The 19,066-nt window shown below is 43.2% G+C and overlaps 1 protein-coding gene across 2 annotated transcripts in view; it reads right to left on the reverse strand.

Moving 5' to 3' along the window:
* The window catches only part of COL26A1 (collagen type XXVI alpha 1 chain), a 476,576-nt gene that overhangs the window by 66,990 nt on the left and 390,520 nt on the right, over positions 1–19,066 (reverse strand). For both annotated transcript variants that reach the window (XM_075594341.1, XM_075594340.1), the window contains exon 4: positions 2,703–2,764. In XM_075594341.1, coding sequence (XP_075450456.1) covers positions 2,703–2,764 — 62 coding nt within the window. The remainder of the gene's footprint in view (positions 1–2,702; positions 2,765–19,066) is intronic.

Raw genomic sequence — 19,066 nt, forward strand, 5'->3', positions numbered from 1 at the left:
AGTGGAGCATCGGGGGGGGGGTGAGTGGAGCATCGGGGGGGAGGTGATTGGAGCATCGGGGGGGGGGGGAGTGGAGCATCGGGGGGGGCTGAGTGAAGCATCGGGGGGGTCAGTGGAGCATCGGGGGGGTGAGTGGAGCATCGGGGGGGAGGTGAGTGGAGCATCGGGGGGGGAGGTGAGTGGAGCATCGGGGGGGAGGTGAGTGGAGCATCGGGGGGGAGGTGAGTGGAGCATCGGGGGGGGTGGGGTGAGTAGAGCATCAGGGTGGGTATGTGAGTGGAGCATCGGGGGGGAGGTGAGTGGAGCATCTGGGGGGGGAGGTGAGTGGAGTATCGGGGGTGGGACGTGAGTGGAGCATCGGGGGGGAGGTGAGTGGAGCATCGGGGGGGGAGGTGAGTGGAGCATCGGGGTGGGAGGTGAGTGGAGCAGGAGGGAGTGGAGCGGGAGGGAGGTGAGTGGAGAGGGAGGTGAGTGGAGAGGGAGTGCAGTGGGAGGGAGGTGAGTGGAGAGGGAGGTGAGTGGAGCCGGAGGGAGGTAAGTGGAGCAGGAGGGAGTGGAGCGGAGGTGAGTGGAGCAGAGGGGAGGGGGGGAGGTGAGTGTGATGGGGGGGAGAGGACAGAGAGAGTGGTGTGTGTGTGTGTGTGTGTTTTTTGGACCTTTGGCCCGTCACTCTGCCTCAGGCCAATGAGAGGTGTGGGGGGGCGGCCCAAGGGGGTAGTGTGAGTGTGTGAGGCCAATGAGAGGTGTGCGGGGGCGGGCGGGCCAAGGGACCAATGAGATTGCCGCTAGGGACAGGGAACACAGTGAAACATACATACATACAATGCTTTCAAAAATATATAGTAGGTATATATATATATATATATATATATATATATATATATATATATATATATATATATATATATATATATATATGGGGTAAATGAACATTTAAAGTTATTTGAGAAGATTTGGCTATGTGCCAAAATGTCTCTTAATAGGACAAAGAATGCACAGCACAGTAATATGTTTGTGATACAGGCACTGAACAAGCAAAGCGTAAAATATAGCAGAAGAACAAGTATTGATGAATGAGAAGCAAGCAAAAAGTACAACAGCTGAGCTTCCTCATTATGGAACAAAACTGTCCTGTGTCATGCAGCAAGATTTATCATTTGCTTTTCTTTGTGTCTGAGCCAGAAGAAAGATTCCTTCTCTGGCTTTCTTATTTATTTGTGGTGAAATATGGCCCAAGGTAGACTGTATAATGTTCAGATTTTAATTGGTAATTTCTATTCCACTATGGATATCAAATGATCCAAGTGTCATAAATCTTCTCTAAAAACATCAGATATAACATTTTTATGGCACATACTGCACATAATTGTCAAAGGGAGCATTGCACTGCTAAACGCTGTACTGCTATTGTTACAACAATATTGTCAGTACACTATTTCTTAAAGCAGCAGTGCCACTTAAGGTGCTATATGTTGTACTATATTATACTGTAATTTGTAAAGCATAACTGTATCTCAGACAATAATGGCAGCTACATTAAGGAAGTAGACAGAGCAAATTAGTGATTCATGCGCTCCAGCGCTGGGTTCTTCTTTCATATAATTGACATGATAATGTAGACACAAACACTGAATACCGGGGCTAGTGAGGTATGACAACATTGATCTTGCTAGATGTGGAGTTAGTAAAGGTTAATATTAAACCATGAAGGTCAGGGCTGGGGGTAAAAACACAGTCAAGAGCCTCATTGGGACAGTCCTAGGCTCACAGCTTAGGATAGGTAGAATAAGATAGTTGTACTCACATAGATGTACTCCAGTCCAGTGTGTCTTGGTAGGTGTGCAGCCAGAAGAAGTAGTAGAAGTCCAGAATAGAAATGATTCAGCGCGCAGCCAATAGATTGGGTCCCAAACAAAATAAGTAAAAATAATCTTTATTGGTCCATGGTTAAAAAACGAAGGTAAGTACCCTCCCACGCATTTCGGGCCCAAATGGCACTTTATCAAGGACTCCTAAAGTGCCATTTAGGCACGAAACGCATAGGAGGCTACCTACCTCCGTTTTTTAACCATGGACCAATAAAGATTATTTTTACTTATTTTGTTTGGGGCCCACTTTATTGGCTGCACGCTGAATCATTTCTATTCTGGACATTAAGGAAGTAGCCTGACTCCTCTGGCCAATTCAGCACAGATACCACTGGTGATTGATTCCTCAATCAGCATTCGTTTTTAAAGTCAATGGACAACCAAATTACATTGGTTGACTGGGGTGGCGAGTGTATAAGAACATATTAGCTGTACTTCAGCCCTTTGTCCAGATTACATTAGACAATGAGAGAATCCAACATTATAATCCTAGCAGAAGTGTGGAAATTACTAAGAATATTAAAACTATTTAGTATCCCTCCTCTGGCAGGAAGACGTCAGTTACTTTTGTTGAGGAAAAGATTAGTTATTCCCATTTCCTATGTAAAGTTACATTTAAACAGACGTGTTAAATCCACCTTCCACAGTCTCCTCCCACCTCTTCCAGGGATTTTTCTCCCATAAAATGGGACCTTTTTTTTTTTTTTTTTACATACCTGGCCCTAATTTTAAAATGGAGATGAGTGAAAACCAAACTAAATCCAAAGTTACTCACTTTGGTATTAATTCCACAAAATACTTTTACATTTGCTTTAGTAAGAGGACAGCATTTACCTTGGCTTCAAGAGTATTTATCCTGTCTGTCATTGCAGCAAGTCGTGTGCAGTTCATGCATTCTGGAAAGAAAAAAAGTGTAAATTGAATATTACCAGCGAGAGAAGTTCTCTGCTATAAAAGCTTTTACATGTGTACATGTACTTGTAATATATATATATATATATATATTTTTTTAAATCTTTGTAATTGAAATAAAGTGAAACCAGAAGCAATAATTTCTTAAAATGGTCTCTAATTTTGTTTAACATCTGGGAATTGTACATTTCGTGTAGTATTTACACATCAAAACAGATATTCAAGAATTTTCAGATTGCTCATGATGGCTGGGAGTGCACAGGTCTTGACAATTTTATGTGTTTAAAATGTATTTGTCACTAGATTTACTATGCAATGTTCTGGTACTGTAGCTCTATTGATCCTGGAAACATTGAGATTTGTTGTGAAACCTTTTAGAAGAACAACTACACCAGTGGTTTCTAACCTTTTTTTGGTGAAGGAACCCTATGTGAAATTCAGAGGAACCCGAACCCTCTCTAATAGCGAGTCTGAGATCAGACAGATTGTAAATTCTTCTGTATTTGGTAAAATTGTCAAATTACCTGAAAATTGCAGAGAAACCTTTGGGGATGCCTTGGGAACCCAAGGATTCCTAGGAACCCCTGTTGACAACCCTATTGAAAAACACTAAACTAGAGATTTATTCATAGTGGTAATAGAATGAAACATCACTGCTCACTACTTCAAATGTAAAGAAAATACTTGTTGTGAACATTCACTTTGAGACACATTTCACCTAAATTACAGGAAAATAATGGCAGATTTTAGAAGTTGATTTTAACATTAAGCTAATAATAACAAGTATTTCTGTATTCATTGCTCTGTATTTCTTATACTGTACCTCTCTATGGGGCCTCACCTGAGCTATAAGTAGTGTACAACATAAGACAATTAAGTGCATTATTCCTGTGGCCTGACATGGTTGGTTGTCCCAGAGGAAATGTTTAAGAACTGCTGTACTAGAGCTGTAATTCTCAGCTCTATCCTTAGAAAACTCACTCAGTCCACTTCAAGGAGACAATCAACCAATTTTCCAACTTGCTGTAATTGTGTCTGAGATTTTTCATCCACCTTTGCTGCCATAGAGGTCAGCAGTGCATCATTTTTCTTTTTGTAAAAATAGAAGTTGCAAAATGAAAAACAAATCTTGGAATGTGATATATAGGCTGTATTCAATATACAGTGTACTCTTCCACTTGCTCAGGAAAAAGTATGCCTGCAGCATGCCTCCCTTGCAACTTGGGGCAAAGAGGGTGAATGACCTGTACAGAAAGGTCTGGTTTGGTTGGTAGGGAGTCATTTTAATAATACGGTAACTGTGATGGGCATGGATTGGAGGGCAGGAAAGAGGGTGCGTGGCTAGCGTTTTCAAACAGCGACAGACGGTTTGGGAGAGAAAAATCACATTGGCAAGAACAATTTTAATGTTATTGGTAATGTTGTTAGCTTTTCGTTTATATTTTTAAAATAAAAATAAAAAAGTAATAAAAAGAGAAGGAATTGTGAATTAGAGTGGTTGAAGCCATTGTGTACTTTGTCGTGATAGGTTATTAAGTTATGTTTTTTTTTTTTTTAATTAACTTGTCCCAACAATGGCACTGGAAGGTGGACCTGGCAGTAGGGCAGCATCTGGAGAGGAAGCAGAGTGCAATGGCCTGGTGTAGTCAGGTGTAGTGTTGGTGACACGTCACTGCATGGGTCAGTCACTTGGGATTAACTAGTGTGGTGGAAATGGGTGAACGCGCCCAGTGAGCTGGAATGGTGGCTGGGTGGCATTAGTTGATTAATATATGTAGGCTGCCATGTCCAGTTTTGGAATATTTGAATTAAGTCGTCATTAAATGTTGTGGCCAATTTAAGCTAAAAAGAAATTGGGGAGTATTTTATTGGGGTGTGGCACTTGGGGGTTGGTCACAAACAGGACAATCAAATTTGATCAGTTATGTAAACTCCATTCATCTTGGCAAGAGGAAGCATTTTGAATATGAAGCATAGGCAGAGTTTGTTTCCTTAGCACATTACCTTACAAATAGTTACCATAAATGATGATGAAAAAAGATATTTGTCCAAGGTCAGCCTATGCTAAATTTAGATGACTGATACTTAGCCTATATTTATATTTATAGTACTAGCTGAGAGACCCGGCGTTGCCCGGGATGTAATGTTTGCGCTCCTCTCTCTATTCCCCTGTCTCCCCCCTCTCTGTTTGTCCCCCATTCACATCAATCCAGTCCCCCTCCCTCCTTTACAGCTCCGTTCCCCCCCTTTACAGCTTCATGCAGTGTGTGTGTGCGTCAGTCATTGTGTGTGCGTCAGTCAGTCACTGTGTGTGTGTGCGCGTGCGTCAGTCAGTCTGACGCACAAACACAAACACACAGTGACTGACTGACGCACACACACACAGTCAGTGTGTGCGTGTGTGTGCGCCTCAGTCATTGTGTGCGTGCGTGTGCGCCTCAATCAGTGTGTGCATGCTTGTGCGCCTCAGTCAGTGTGTACGTGCGCGTCAGTCAGTGTGTGCGTGTGCGTCAGTCAGTCGGTGTGTGCATGCATGGGGCAGTCAGTCAGTGTGTGCGTGCGCGTCAGTCAGTCGGTGTGTGCGTGCGTGCGGCAGTCAGTTAGTCAGTCAGTGTGTGTGTGTGTGTGTGTGTGTGTGTGTCAGTCAGTGTGTATGTGAGTGTGTGTGTCAGTCAGTGTGTGTGTGTCAGTCAGTTTGTGTGTGTGTGTCAGTCAGTGTGTGTGTGTCAGTCAGTGTGTGTGTGTGTGTGGTGTCAGTCCATGTGTGTGTGTCAGTCAGTGTGTGTGTCAGTCAGTGTGTGTGTGTCAGTCAGTGTGTGTGTGTCAGTCAGTGTGTGTGTGTGTGTCAGTGTGTGTGTCAGTGTGTGTGTGTGTGCGCCAGTCAGTGTGTGTGTGCGCGTCAGTCAGTGTGTGTGTGTGTGTGTGTGTGCGTCAGTCAGTGTGTGTGTGTGTGTGTGTGTGCGTGTGTGTTTGTGTGTGTGTGTCGGTGTGTGCGTGCGTCAGTCAGTGTGTGTGTGTGTGTCACTCAGTGTGTGTGTGTGCGTCAGTCAGTGTGTGTGTGCGTCAGTCAGGGTGTGTGTGTGCGTGCGTCAGTCAGGGTGTGTGTGCGTGCGTCAGTCAGGGGGTGTGTGCGTGTGCGTGGCAAGCAGTCGGTGTGTGTGTGTGCACGTCAGTCACCCTGTGTGTGTGTGCGCGTCAGTAAGTGGTTGTGTGTGTGCGCGTGGCAGTCAGTCAGTGCTTGTGTGTGCGTCAGTCAGTGTGTGTGTGTGTGTCAGTCAGTATGTGTGTCTCAGGTGTGTGCGTTAGTCAGGGTGTGTGTACGCACATCAGTCAGTGTGTGTGCGTGCGCCATTCAGTGTGTCAGACAGTCAGTGTGTGTGTGTGCGCGTGGCAGGCAGTGTATGTGTGCGTCAGTCAGTGTGTGTGTGTGTGTGTGCGTGTCAGGCAGTCAGTGTGCGTCAGTGTGCGTCAGTCAGTATGTGTGTCTCAGGCACTCTGTGTGTGCGCGCGTCAGTCAGTGTGTGTGCGCGCGTCAATCAGTGTGTGTGCGCGTGTCAGTGTGTGTGCGCGCGTCAGTGTGTGTGCGCGCGTCAGTCAGTGAGTGTGCGCGCGTCAGTCAGTGTGTGTGCGCGCGTCAATCAGTGTGTGTGCGCGCGTCAGTCAGTGTGTGTGCGCGCGTCAGTCAGTGTGTGTGTCAGTCAGTGTGTGGTGTGGGTGTGTCAGTCAGTGTGTGTGTGTGTCAGTGTGTGTGTCAGTCAGTGTGTGGTGTGGTGTGGTGTGTGTGTGTGTGTCAGTCAGTGTGTGTGTATCAGTCAGTCAGTCTGTGTGTGTTTCAGACAGGCAGTTCGTGTGTCAGTCAGTTTGTTGTTGTTGTGTGCCCCCCCACCCCCTCTCTGCTTTTTCCTCTGCCCTGCTGCAAAGGGGGGGGGGGTGAGGGGAGGTGAAGGGGGGAATGATGGTGGTACCTGCTTGCGCCAGCCGGTGATCCCGGCCGCGGGGGGGGGGGGGGAAGGTTACCTCCTTGCGCCACCCGGTGCTCCAGGCCGCGGGGGGGAGGGTTGTGGGGGGAGGTTACCTCCTTGCACCACCCGGTGCTCCCGGCCGCGGGGGGATGTTGTGGGGGGGGAAGTTACCTCCTTGCGCCACCCGGTGCTCCCGGCTCGGCCGCGGGGGGGGGGGGGGATGTTAGCTGCTTGCTGGCGCTCCCAGCGGTAATACGGGGCCCGAGGAGAAGAGCCGAGTGGGCAGGTGGCGGCGTGTGAGAGGTGGCGTGAGTTTTGCTGGCGGCGTGTAGAGAGGTGAGGTGGAGGAGGCTTGACGAAGGGGGGGCTGGGGTTTGCGGTGAGGGGGGGTGGGGGGTTTGCGATGAGGGGGGGTGGGGGGTTTGGGGTGAGGGGAGGCTGGGGTTTGCGGTGAGGTGGGGTGGGGGTTTTGCGGTGAGGGAAGGCTGGGGTTTGCGGTAAGGGGAGGCTGGGGTTTGCGGTGAGGGGGGGCACAGGGTGTGTGTGAGACACTGCTAACCGACTCCGGCCAATGAGAGGTGTGCGGGGGCGGGCGGGCCAAGGGAGCCATCTCATTGGCCTGAGGCGGAGTGACAGGCGGGCCAAAGGTCCAATGCGATTGCCCCTAGACACAGGGAGACACAGGACAAACAGACACGCATACAACGGTTTGAGAAATATATAGATAGATTTGGAAGGCAAACAAAAAAAAACAGTGAAACATCATCCAATGCTGTCTCATAAGCGGGCAATTAAAATCCTTCCTGACTACAGATAATGGCAATCTGATTTCTCCAAAGGTCAACATCCTTCCCATGTTTACTTATTAGGTATATCCCTGTATACCTTTCCTTTCTAAAATCATAGCTGACCTTTTCTTGAAGATATCTATTGTATCTACCGTCACAGTCTCCATGGGTATTGAATTCCACACTTGAACTGCCCTTACTGTAAAGAACCCTTTCCTTTGTTGCTGGTGAAATCTCCAATCCAAACTAGATAAGATAAAGAAACCAAAATGGTAGCACTCTGTCACCCCTCTGGAAGATTATAGTGGTACGTTTAAAAGTTATATTTTATTGAGAACATGGATATAAAATATAGGGCATTAAAAATAACAAATGACGCACATACAATAGGATCCAAAGGAGAGTGACACAAGAATTAAATTAAATAAACATCTATTCAACCAATTCAAGAAATAAAACTACTATCCAACAAATCAATTTAAAAAATAAAACCACTATTTTCTTTTTATGAAGACTTATAGAATAGGCCTCTAAGACTCTAAAAGCCGGCCTCTTCCTTTCCATTTTCACATTATTACAGTTTATTTTTTTTAATCACTATTAACCCTTCCACTCCTCTCACCCATTTCTAAAAGCTACTGTATAATAAATACTAATTATGGGTGCTATTGCTGTGTGGAAGACAAAGGAAGTATGCTTTATTGTAAAGAAGGTTTTTGGTCTTGCTTGTCCCCCCTGGTAGATCAGTAGATGAATAGAAGATGCCTATCCTGAGCTGGGGTACTGGAGAGAGAGAGCGCTTTAAAACTGCAACAGGCAAAAAAAAGGTCAATGGGAGAGGAGAACTTGGTCTGAAATGGGAAAAGTTGCTGTTTAATTGCATGATTAACGCCTATAATGTTCCAGTTACACAAAATGGGCAGTGTTCCGGTTTTCTGCCTACACATTGAGAAACACTTGGGCTAATGATTGTCTCTTGGTCTTGCAAAAGAGGGTTCACTACAAAAAGCTCCTCTTAATTATATTTAGCTAGTTCAGTAAGAGGTATGACAAACTATTTAAGTGCTAACTTACTATTTTACAAGTGCAGGCGAAGAAGAATTCAAAACACACGTTGTATGTTATTATAGGACATCTGATTCTCAATCTGGCGCAATAAAAAATTAAAGACAGACTGCTAACAAGATGCTCTATAGTGGTGTAGTCAATTAGAGATGAGTGCACCATGACATGATAACATAACCATAATATGAACCCCATCCTTATGCCAACCTCTTACATATAAATCTAGGCTTACTGCCAAGGAACTATTTATACAAAACTACATTCCGGAGCATTTGAGACAATGATTTTAAATCTGTCTTGCCAAATAACAATTTAAGAAAAGCCATTTGAAAACCTTTAAAGCCCTAGCAGTGATACAAGCACCACCGACTTAGGCTGTGTCCCCAGCTGGCGCTAACCGCGCTCCTGCTTGAGAGCGGTGACATCACCAGGTCTCCAGGCATGAGCTCCAAGTGAAATGGCTATTTCGCAAGCGCGCGCGGGGGCGTTGCGGGCAAGTTGAGCGCGCATGAAAGTTAAATTTTATTGTTTACTCAAGCGCCAAGCTTTGAGTGAGCGTGCGTGCCTGAGCGCGTGCGCACCGCGTAAGCGGAGACTTACACATATAGATTTATGTAAGTAAAAGCGGCAAACACTGCTCGCTCAGCGACAGCAGGGACGCAGCCTGAGAAGCAATGATTTTGACTGTGAATAGAAAATAACAGCTCATGCAACACAACACTGGAAGCATACAAGGACACAGATTCTCACCATGTAAGCTGAGTATTTATTTTCTGTGTTAGCATTACAAACATAGCTTCAGATAGTTTCAAGGCTACATGGCATTGATATAAACACGATATATGACCCCATCTCTATGTTTTTCCACACTAATAGTTTTATGACATAATGACAAGAGAAAGGATACATTATTAACCAATGAGTTCATCAGCTAGCCAGTTTCGCACACATTTTGACAAGACTGATATATGCCTTGATCTCGTTACATCCCAGATCTCTACCTTCTGGAACAAATCAAATACTCAGAGGCACAGTGAATGTGAAGGTCCAGTCCTGCAGCTAACCCTTTCATCCCTCGGTTTTAAAGCCCTGTCACAGGGGTTGAGCAGTTCTGTAGTTCATTATGTCACAAACAGGCATCATCACATCCTATTGATTTATGTGAATTCCGTCTTCCTGTAATCACATACGTAATGTACAAATGCCGCCTCAGAGTAAGCAGAGGTCACCCTGTGCTATAATGCCCAACACAGATTGTACTGATGTTTTATTAAAAAATACACTCCAAAAGGTAAAAAAAAAGTAGAGGCACAGTAAAGAGTTGGAAACACGATAATACACAGTACATCATACAGCCATATTGAAGTGTGTCCCAAATATGTCAAAGCACAGAAGTTGTGAATAACTATGTGCAAAACAGTCATTTTTTTACAGCAACTAAAAGGATAAAAGGGGAAGGGATGGGTTTGAGGCTTAAAAGTGGAGTTTATCCCTCATGTTATTATCAATGTACTGTAACATCATATTTGTTGCACTTCTAGTATTAGAATTCCCTTTATACTGTACTATTGTTTATGTGTGAAGTACTGCATACATTGCTGGCACTATTTATACATAAAAATATACACACTAAATACATACAAACTACATTTTGCCTGCCATATATACATTGAGATGTAGTACAGGGACAGCCCAGTTCATGTTCACCCAAGTCACTGACCACTATGACTCCAGGTTAAAGCTGAATTTGACATATATCCTGGAAATTTATGGATTTGTTTGTCTTCCACCAGTCGCCGGAAAAAAATGCTACATTCTCGACTATTATCATGTGACATGTCAAGGAAACATCCATGTTTGAAGTGAAGAGGAGGCTAAAAGTGACATGTATGTCTACTCATTTGCAGGTTATTACCAAGAATCCATGTCTGCAGTTCGATTACTGTGTGATATGTGACAATGGAATGAATGAAGCTGGTTTTGAGGACCTTTTGAACAAATATAGAAGGAGCCATATTTGTTTTTGTTGTCATTGCTGCACCATGCAAGGTGGAGGTTTGTTTTTAATTCACTGGACTTTTGTGTGAAATATCTGGGGGGGCTTTTAGTCAAAATTAGAAAAAATTTTTTTAACATATATTACAATATTAAATGAACTATAAACTGTTTGAGAATGTGTTAGGCTGCGTCCATAGAGGGGAAGCCGCGCTAACGCTAAGGCTCGTTTGCGCAATCAGGAGCGATTGCATGAACTAGCAGATGAGCCAGCGTGCGCAATCGGGAGGCGGGGGGAGATGGGGCACTGATGTAACTGGGCCAATAGCCCGTGAAGCACTGTCAACGTCACAGCGCTGATGTCATGGCGCCATGACATTGACGCTGCGTCGCTCTGATTGGAGGTTTTCAGAGGTTTTTAGCCGACAGCGCGCTCAGAAACAGGTTCTGCTGTCGGCGGAAAATCCCTGTGCCTCAGCATGCCTGCGAACGCCCTCGAGAACCCCCTCTCAAAACATCCTCATAGAGGATGACGGGGCTCATCGTGGAGCGTTCGCACAGCTCAGCGCGGCTCCCCCCTCTATGGACATAGCCTTATCTCTCTGTGAGGTGTCCCTTTATCAAAACTATTACATGTTGCAGGACTATACCTTTAAAGTCAGCTATGCATAAGGAGACCAAGTACTGTCTGGTCATTTGGAGCATCCAACTTAAGTTGTCTCAATGAGTTGGATGCATCTGGTAATGTATTTACAGAACAAACAGTGATGATTATTTCCATAGAAACGATAATGACTGAGCTAATGTTTTAGCAAATTGATTGCATTAAGCTCTAAATTATTGAGAGTGTCATTTTTTTTGTAAACAGGAAATACTTTGATTTTCTTCTCACCACAATAAGTCATGGACAATACGTCTTGGCATGCGGCTAACATCATGCATATGCAAGTGCATTCTCCCCTCATAGAAAGGAAGGAGTGAAGCTTGTTTTGTCTGGCATGTGTTTCAGTATGCTTTGTCCAGCATTAATGGTCAAAAGCTGGAAACAAATAGCTACAACTATTGGGAAGCCTGAATTACACATTTGCATTGGGAATCCATACCAGCTGCCATAAGACATTTTTACAGAGGTTTTTTTTTTTAGTAAACATGGCTTCAGCCATAATACATCCTTTGGATGCAAAAGATGCTTGGTAAACTTGTCCCAATATGCCCTCCACCCACCACCAAACAAAATAAAAACTCTGCAATGGGTAATGAATTTCCTATCACTTATTACTGTGAACTACTGTATAGGACAACACACTGATGGGGCTACACAAAATTAACATGTTGTGCTTGATTGTTTTTACATTGCTCTTTGTTGCTACAGTATTTAACTGTAATGTTCTCTGAAAAGGAAAACTCTATATGAAGCAAGTGGTGTATGGGGAGGGGCGAAGGGGGGGGGGGGGGGGGGTATTGCAACACAAAACACTACTAACCACTACTGGATGCACAAAAATCTGACAAAGTATACAGTAGAAGTATAGTCAGTAGTGCACCAGACAGAACCAGATATGCTACTGTGTGTGTGTGTGTATATACTGTATATATATAAAAAAAAAAATATATATATATATATATATATTTGGTGCCCAGCCCAGACCACGTTGCAGTCTCTTTTGTCCCAATTTAAGGCCGGAAACACTGTATAAATTTTAACTGCAGAGGTTTTATTTATAGGGATTAAATCATATACCAGGCCCACAGCCCCTTTAAATCAAAACAACACATAAAAATAACTCCTATTCCCTTTAGGGAAAGCTAACTACACCCTAACTTTCGCCCTCACTAACTGCATGGCTAGCTAAGCTGGTTCCCAAGCCAAAACATGCTCTCCTGACAAAACCTGGGTATAGAAGATCGTACATATTCCAGTCACCTGTTCTTGCCCATATACCACCTTCATCTTGTGAGTAGGCTGCACATATGAGCCAAGGCATCTTGTGAGTAGGCTGCACATATGAGCCAAGACATCTTGTGAATTGATTCACACACAAGTTTTCTGTCTGCACTTAGATTGCTGTTTCGTACTGCAATGGTATTGTAGTCACGCTTCCTGGAGCGCCTCACTTGCTCAGGCGGTTCAAACTTTGTAATCTTGATCCTGCCTTAGGAGAGACTCACATCTCTCTGCTTCTCTCTTCAAGAGCTCAAGCAGGGCTCTCACTAACTTGGTCACACCCTCCTAGGAGACTCAAGAAGGGGTGGGCTCATGGTCTATACCTATCCCTGATAGGCTTACACAGGCCATGAGACACCACCTTACTTCTATCACTCATAAGAGGGGAATAAGGGGGTAAAGAGCCCATAGATTTAACCTGTTACTGCCTGCAGCTAACAGGACTTGCAGGGGGAAAGAAAGTTATAATGGGACATACCCTGTTATATAGGGTTAAGAGAAAAGTCAGCGAGCCTGGGAATATCAAGAACAAACTTCAGCAGGTGACCGATACATTCAAATCCAGGGGTTATATGTTAGCCAAGCTTGAAATGGAAAAGGACAGAATGAAAACTATGAATAGGGACACTATCAACCAAAGAGATAGCTCCCCAACCTAAATGGATTACATTTGTTACCACCTTCAGTACAGCTAGGCCGACCAGCTCCTCTCCTAATGGCATACAAAAGGGCTCTCACTATGAAGGATGCCATGGTACGGGCCGTTATGGGTCCCACTAAACCTTCAGGTCTTTTCTTTAGAGGCACGATTGTGAATAGTACCTCCCTTGTCTATCATGTGCCGAATTTGGGACTGTCCAAAAAAGTTCTACATTTACACACCCACATACAGGCAGGGCCGTTTTAAGACCTTCATAAGCCCTAGGCACTTTTATTTCTAGAGGCCTGTGTGTCCGATATTTTTACTCATATTTATGCTAATTTCATTGTTTGCTTGTTTCTTTCGATACTAGCGATATTTGGCATCGATACTTTTATTTCGATATTTAAAGGTATCGATACTTAGGAGGCATTTTAAAGAAAAATTTGCAGTTTTCTCTTATTTTGTGATTTTTTTTGTTTAGGTATTGTTTCAAGTGAAATATTATAGGCCCTAAAAGGTTTGTAGGCCCTAGGCACTGTGCCTAGTCGGCCTAATGTATAAAGCGGCCCTGCATACAGGACAGAAATACGAGATGAGGGACTATAGGACCTGTAACTCGGACATTGTAGCCTACCTGATTAAATGTCCTTGTGGCCTTGCATATGGAGGGGAGACAACCCGGTAGGCCAAAAAGCGTTTTAGCCAACACAAATCCCCCATTAGGCATAAAGTGTTGGATCAACTGGTGTCCGCACATTTCTTACAAGCGGGACGCAACATCAGTCAACTACGCTTCCAACTCATTGAAATCATCTCTTTAAGAAAAGGGAGGTGTATTGGATTCACAAATTGGGCACGCTACATCCGTGTGGCCTGAATAGGGAGTACGATTTGACTAATGTCCTTTAGTTCTTTTACAAGGTGGATATACGGACTATGGTTTACAATGGCCAATGGATGGTACAAGAACTTCTCATAGTGGTGACTAGCGAGAGTTGAAGTGTGCTTACTGCTCACTATTTATTGTGTTTATGTTTGTATCCATCGTAGGGTTTCTACCTTTGTGAAGCATGCTGGACTTGTTGCACTATACAGTATCTCTCCCCTTTTGTTTTCCCTTGTTGCTAAGTATGTCTTTGGCTGAGTAGTATTATGCTATAACCACTCATTAGCTTGCCACATGGAGTGCACGTTAAGTTGGCCCTTACATGGAAAGTGTGGACAATATGCCAGGCCCCTATGTTTGGACTCTAGATGATAAAATTATAGGTAACAGATTACTGCTAATATGCTGGTCCTCATTGATCATGCTGGATGTGTGGGTGTGTATTGTGTCCTGCTTTTTCTGACAGTACCAATCTTTTTTCTATAATACAGTAAATAATGTGGATACTGTATAGGGGCCGGAATCCTACATTACGAGAGACTGGACTAAGAGGTTGGGTGCCTACCACGAGCAAGTAAATTATTGCATGATTGTCTTATTGGGTTTTAGTTCTTAATATTTGGAATATACCACATATGTTTGGAGATATTCGTTGAATAATACTGCCAACTATACATGTACGTACTCATTGCTATAGGAATTTATATGGAGTTGAGGTTGTTTAGAACTAGATACATACTTTGAGTCCAGTCTATTACACAGTCTTCGTGTGTGTGTGTGTGTGTGTGTATATATATATATTTATGTGACCACAATTTTTGCATGCATAAAATCTAGACGTACATAGTTTATATCAAAGATAAAAAAGTTCAAAGTAGTGTATGCAACATCGGACATAGTAGAGCATCAAACTTGAGCTCAATACAGCGCCTGGAGGATTAAGTATAGACAGGACAGTTGATTGTTTAGGTACACAAACAATGAAGACCTCCATAATCTTATCCCCCAAAAGGGATGTGTCCTTACATAACCTACCAGTTATACACAGCAAATGAACACACTCATATTAAGCAGACATAACATATAAAAACAAAGGTAGCGGGAGTGAGAGAGAGTCAGCGTCTGGACAATGTGCCTCAAGAGACGCCAATGACTGTGCCCAAGGTCAAATGATGTGACATTATGAATACTGATGTCACCCCATGTGCGTTTTGCTTGTGTGCTTTCCCACCACGCCCCCTAAGAGTGGATTTCAATTTTGCATTATAATTCTAATTTCTATGTTAGCATCGTCAGCTTTCTTATTGTTACTTTTACTGTTCGAGAGGTATTGAAATGCAGCCATTTTATGGGTGACATTGATCCCAATATAATACATGTTCTTCTGTAGTGGGATCAGTTCTTCTTGTATATAATAATTTACTACAGATGCTGGATCCATCAAATGCAAAATAAAGCTACAGTATACATTAAAACATTTTTCCTAATCCATAAAACACTGCAGTACTGTAAATATATCACTATATAAGTGATTTTATGGGGCTCAACTACAGGATCCTACTAGAAAAGTACATTTGGAATGGGGAATTAAGAAAGAATAACAATGATGCCTCAGTGGAAAAATGCACTGAGATGGCAAATTTCAATCCCAAATATCTTGAAAATGATCCAAAAACATGAATCCACAATATATGATACAGCATTATGCAACATTTTTGAATTATAGTACACACACACACACACACACACACACACACACACACACACACACACACACACACACACACACACACACACACACACACACACACACACACACACACACACACACACACACACACACACATAAATGTTCTTATGAAAAATGTTGCTCAATATCTCAGTACAATAGATTTTATTAAAAATTAGGATATCATTCTTACACTGAATTACTTCAAGACTGCTGTTTCATATCAATCTGATTTTTTTTCACCCAAAATTAGGAAAACTAAGGTTAGTAATGAATGCCCTATTGGATCATAAAATATCTATCATATGAGACATTGAACTTCTGTGTTTTTAATATGATTAATTTAATCCCTGGCAAAGAGTACAAATGTGTCCCTGTAGTATTAGTAGATTGGGTAATATCTTTGGCCTAGGGTAATTGGTAAAGCCATAACCTTGCTCACAATAATGACTCTTTTCCTTCTAATACCTCCTTACATGCCAGGACACACCTAGCAGTGCCAACAAAAATCTACTTCATCTCTTCATCATTCTCAAGATCTAAAAGATTATGCCAAGAAATTACAGAACTAATGTAAACTTACAGCTTTTAAATTAAATTGTTTTCATCCACAGTCCTTCAAAAATCAATTGCACATTTTATTGGTACATGTATAACATTTTATCCATCCCCAATTACAAAGGCTTCTCATAATGAAGAACCACATGAAACTTTCCAGAATGCAAATTTAGGGACACATGTTTTACAACTATGTTTCCATGGAGTAAGGTAATTTAATAGTAGCTTGTATTTTTCTAGCGGCGTACAATTCCAAAGCCCTCTCTACATTTAGCCACAACTGCGATGGAATCCTGGCAGAACATTACGGGCACCCAAGCCAGCATGATAGTCTCCAAGGTGACAAATGGTACTGTACAAAGATATCATTATTACCAAATGAAAGGTTAAGTAGAGGGACATGCAATTTACCATAGATCAGGGACAATGAAACTGGAGTCTTACACACAAGCTAGTGAATACAAGGCTATCTCTGCTAGAAATGAGTTTGTACTGTACTGTAGCTTCTCTGGCATATATATATATATATATATATATATATATATATATATATATATGTATATATATGCAAATATAGCTGTATGCTCATCTGCATGTCTTAGGCAGGTCTGCAACCCCGCCTTTCCCCATTATCACCCAGCATACAGCACTTCCACTGCAGCAAGGGATTCTGGGAAATGACATGCAAATGAGCACACAGTGTCACTTTTTGCCTCAATAACCATTTTTAACATGGTTCCCTATAGGCTTAAGCTTGCTGCATGGTCACAGCTTTGAGCACAGCCAGGGTTAAGGTGCATACCCAGAAAACCACCCACAGACAGCTGTTTTGACCTTGATGGGTCTCATCAGTGTGGGGTTAATTTTACTGGGAATGCAAGAGAGGCTTATGGGATAGGCCAAACCATACTACTGAGTTAAGTTATGGTGAGTAAAAAAAGTGACAAAAACCCTCCACAGGAAAGCAAATATGCAAATATAGCTGTATGCTCATCTGCATGTCTTAGGCAGGTCTGCAACCCCGCCTTTCCCCATTATCACCCAGCATACAGCACTTCCACTGCAGCAAGGGATTCTGGGAAATGACATGCAAATGAGCACACAGTGTCACTTTTTGCCTCAATAACCATTTTTAACATGGTTCCCTATAGGCTTAAGCTTGCTGCATGGTCACAGCTTTGAGCACAGCCAGGGTTAAGGTGCATACCCAGAAAACCACCCACAGACAGCTGTTTCGACCTTGATGGGTCTCATCAGTGTGGGGTTGATTTTACTGGGAATGCAAGAGAGGCTTATGGGATAGGCCAAACCATACTACTGAGTTAAGTTATGGTGAGTAAAAAAAGTGACAAAAACCCTCCACAGGAAAGCAAATATGCAAATATAGCTGTATGCTCATCTGCATGTCTTAGGCAGGTCTGCAACCCCACCTTTCCCCATTATCACCCAGCATACAGCACTTCCACTGCAGCAAGTTTTCTGGGTATGCACCTTAACCCTGGCTGTGCTCAAAGCTGTGACCATGCAGCAAGCTTAAGCCTATAGGGAACCATGTTAAAAATGGTTATTGAGGCAAAAAGTGACACTGTGCTCATTTGCATGTCATTTCCCAGAATCCCTTGCTGCAGTGGAAGTGCTGTATGCTGGGTGATAATGGAGAAAGGCGGGGTTGCAGACCTGCCTAAGACATGCAGATGACCATACAGTTATATTTGCATATTTGCTTTCCTGTGGAGGGTTTTTGTCACTTTTTTTACTCACCATAACTTAACTCAGTATTATGGTTTAGCCTATCCCATAGCCTCTCTTGCATTCCCAGTAAAATCAACCCCACACTGATGAGACCCATCAAGGTCGAAACAGCTGTCTGTGGGTGGTTTTCTGGGTATGCACCTTAACCCTGGCTGTGCTCAAAGCTGTGACCATGCAGCAAGCTTAAGCCTATAGGGAACCATGTTAAAAATGGTTATTGAGGCAAAAAGTGACACTGTGTGCTCATTTGCATGTCATTTCCCAGAATCCCTTGCTGCAGTGGAAGTGCTGTATGCTGGGTGATAATGGGGAAAGGCGGGGTTGCAGACCTGCCTAAGACATGCAGATGAGCATACAGCTATATTTGCATATTTGCTTTCCTGTGGAGGGTTTTTGTCACTTTTTTTACTCACCATAACTTAACTCAGTAGTATGGTTTGGCCTATCCCATAAGCCTCTCTTGCATTCCCAGTAAAATCAACCCCACACTGATGAGACCCATCAAGGTCGAAACAGCTGTCTGTGGGTGGTTTTCTGGGTATGCACCTTAACCCTGGCTGTGCTCAAAGCTGTGACCATGCAGCAAGCTTAAGCCTATAGGGAACCATGTTAAAAATGGTTATTGAGGCAAAAAGTGACACTGTGTGCTCATTTGCATGTCATTTCCCAGAATCCCTTGCTGCAGTGGAAGTGCTGTATGCTGGGTGATAATGGGGAAAGGCGGGGTTGCAGACCTGCCTAAGACATGCAGATGAGCATACAGCTATATTTGCATATTTGCTTTCCTGTGGAGGGTTTTTGTCACTATATATATATATATATATATATATATATATATATATATATATCCCTCTTTCCCCCTAGGGTAAGGAGTCTACAGGTGCTGACTTTACCTGTTGGCTCGCAAGGATCCCAAACCTCCGCCGCTGGGAGCCCGGGGTAATACAGCAATACAACTTGGTA

The sequence above is a fragment of the Ascaphus truei genome, chromosome 3 (assembly GCF_040206685.1).
Source record: "Ascaphus truei isolate aAscTru1 chromosome 3, aAscTru1.hap1, whole genome shotgun sequence".
In the NCBI taxonomy this organism is placed as follows: Eukaryota; Metazoa; Chordata; class Amphibia; order Anura; family Ascaphidae; genus Ascaphus; species Ascaphus truei.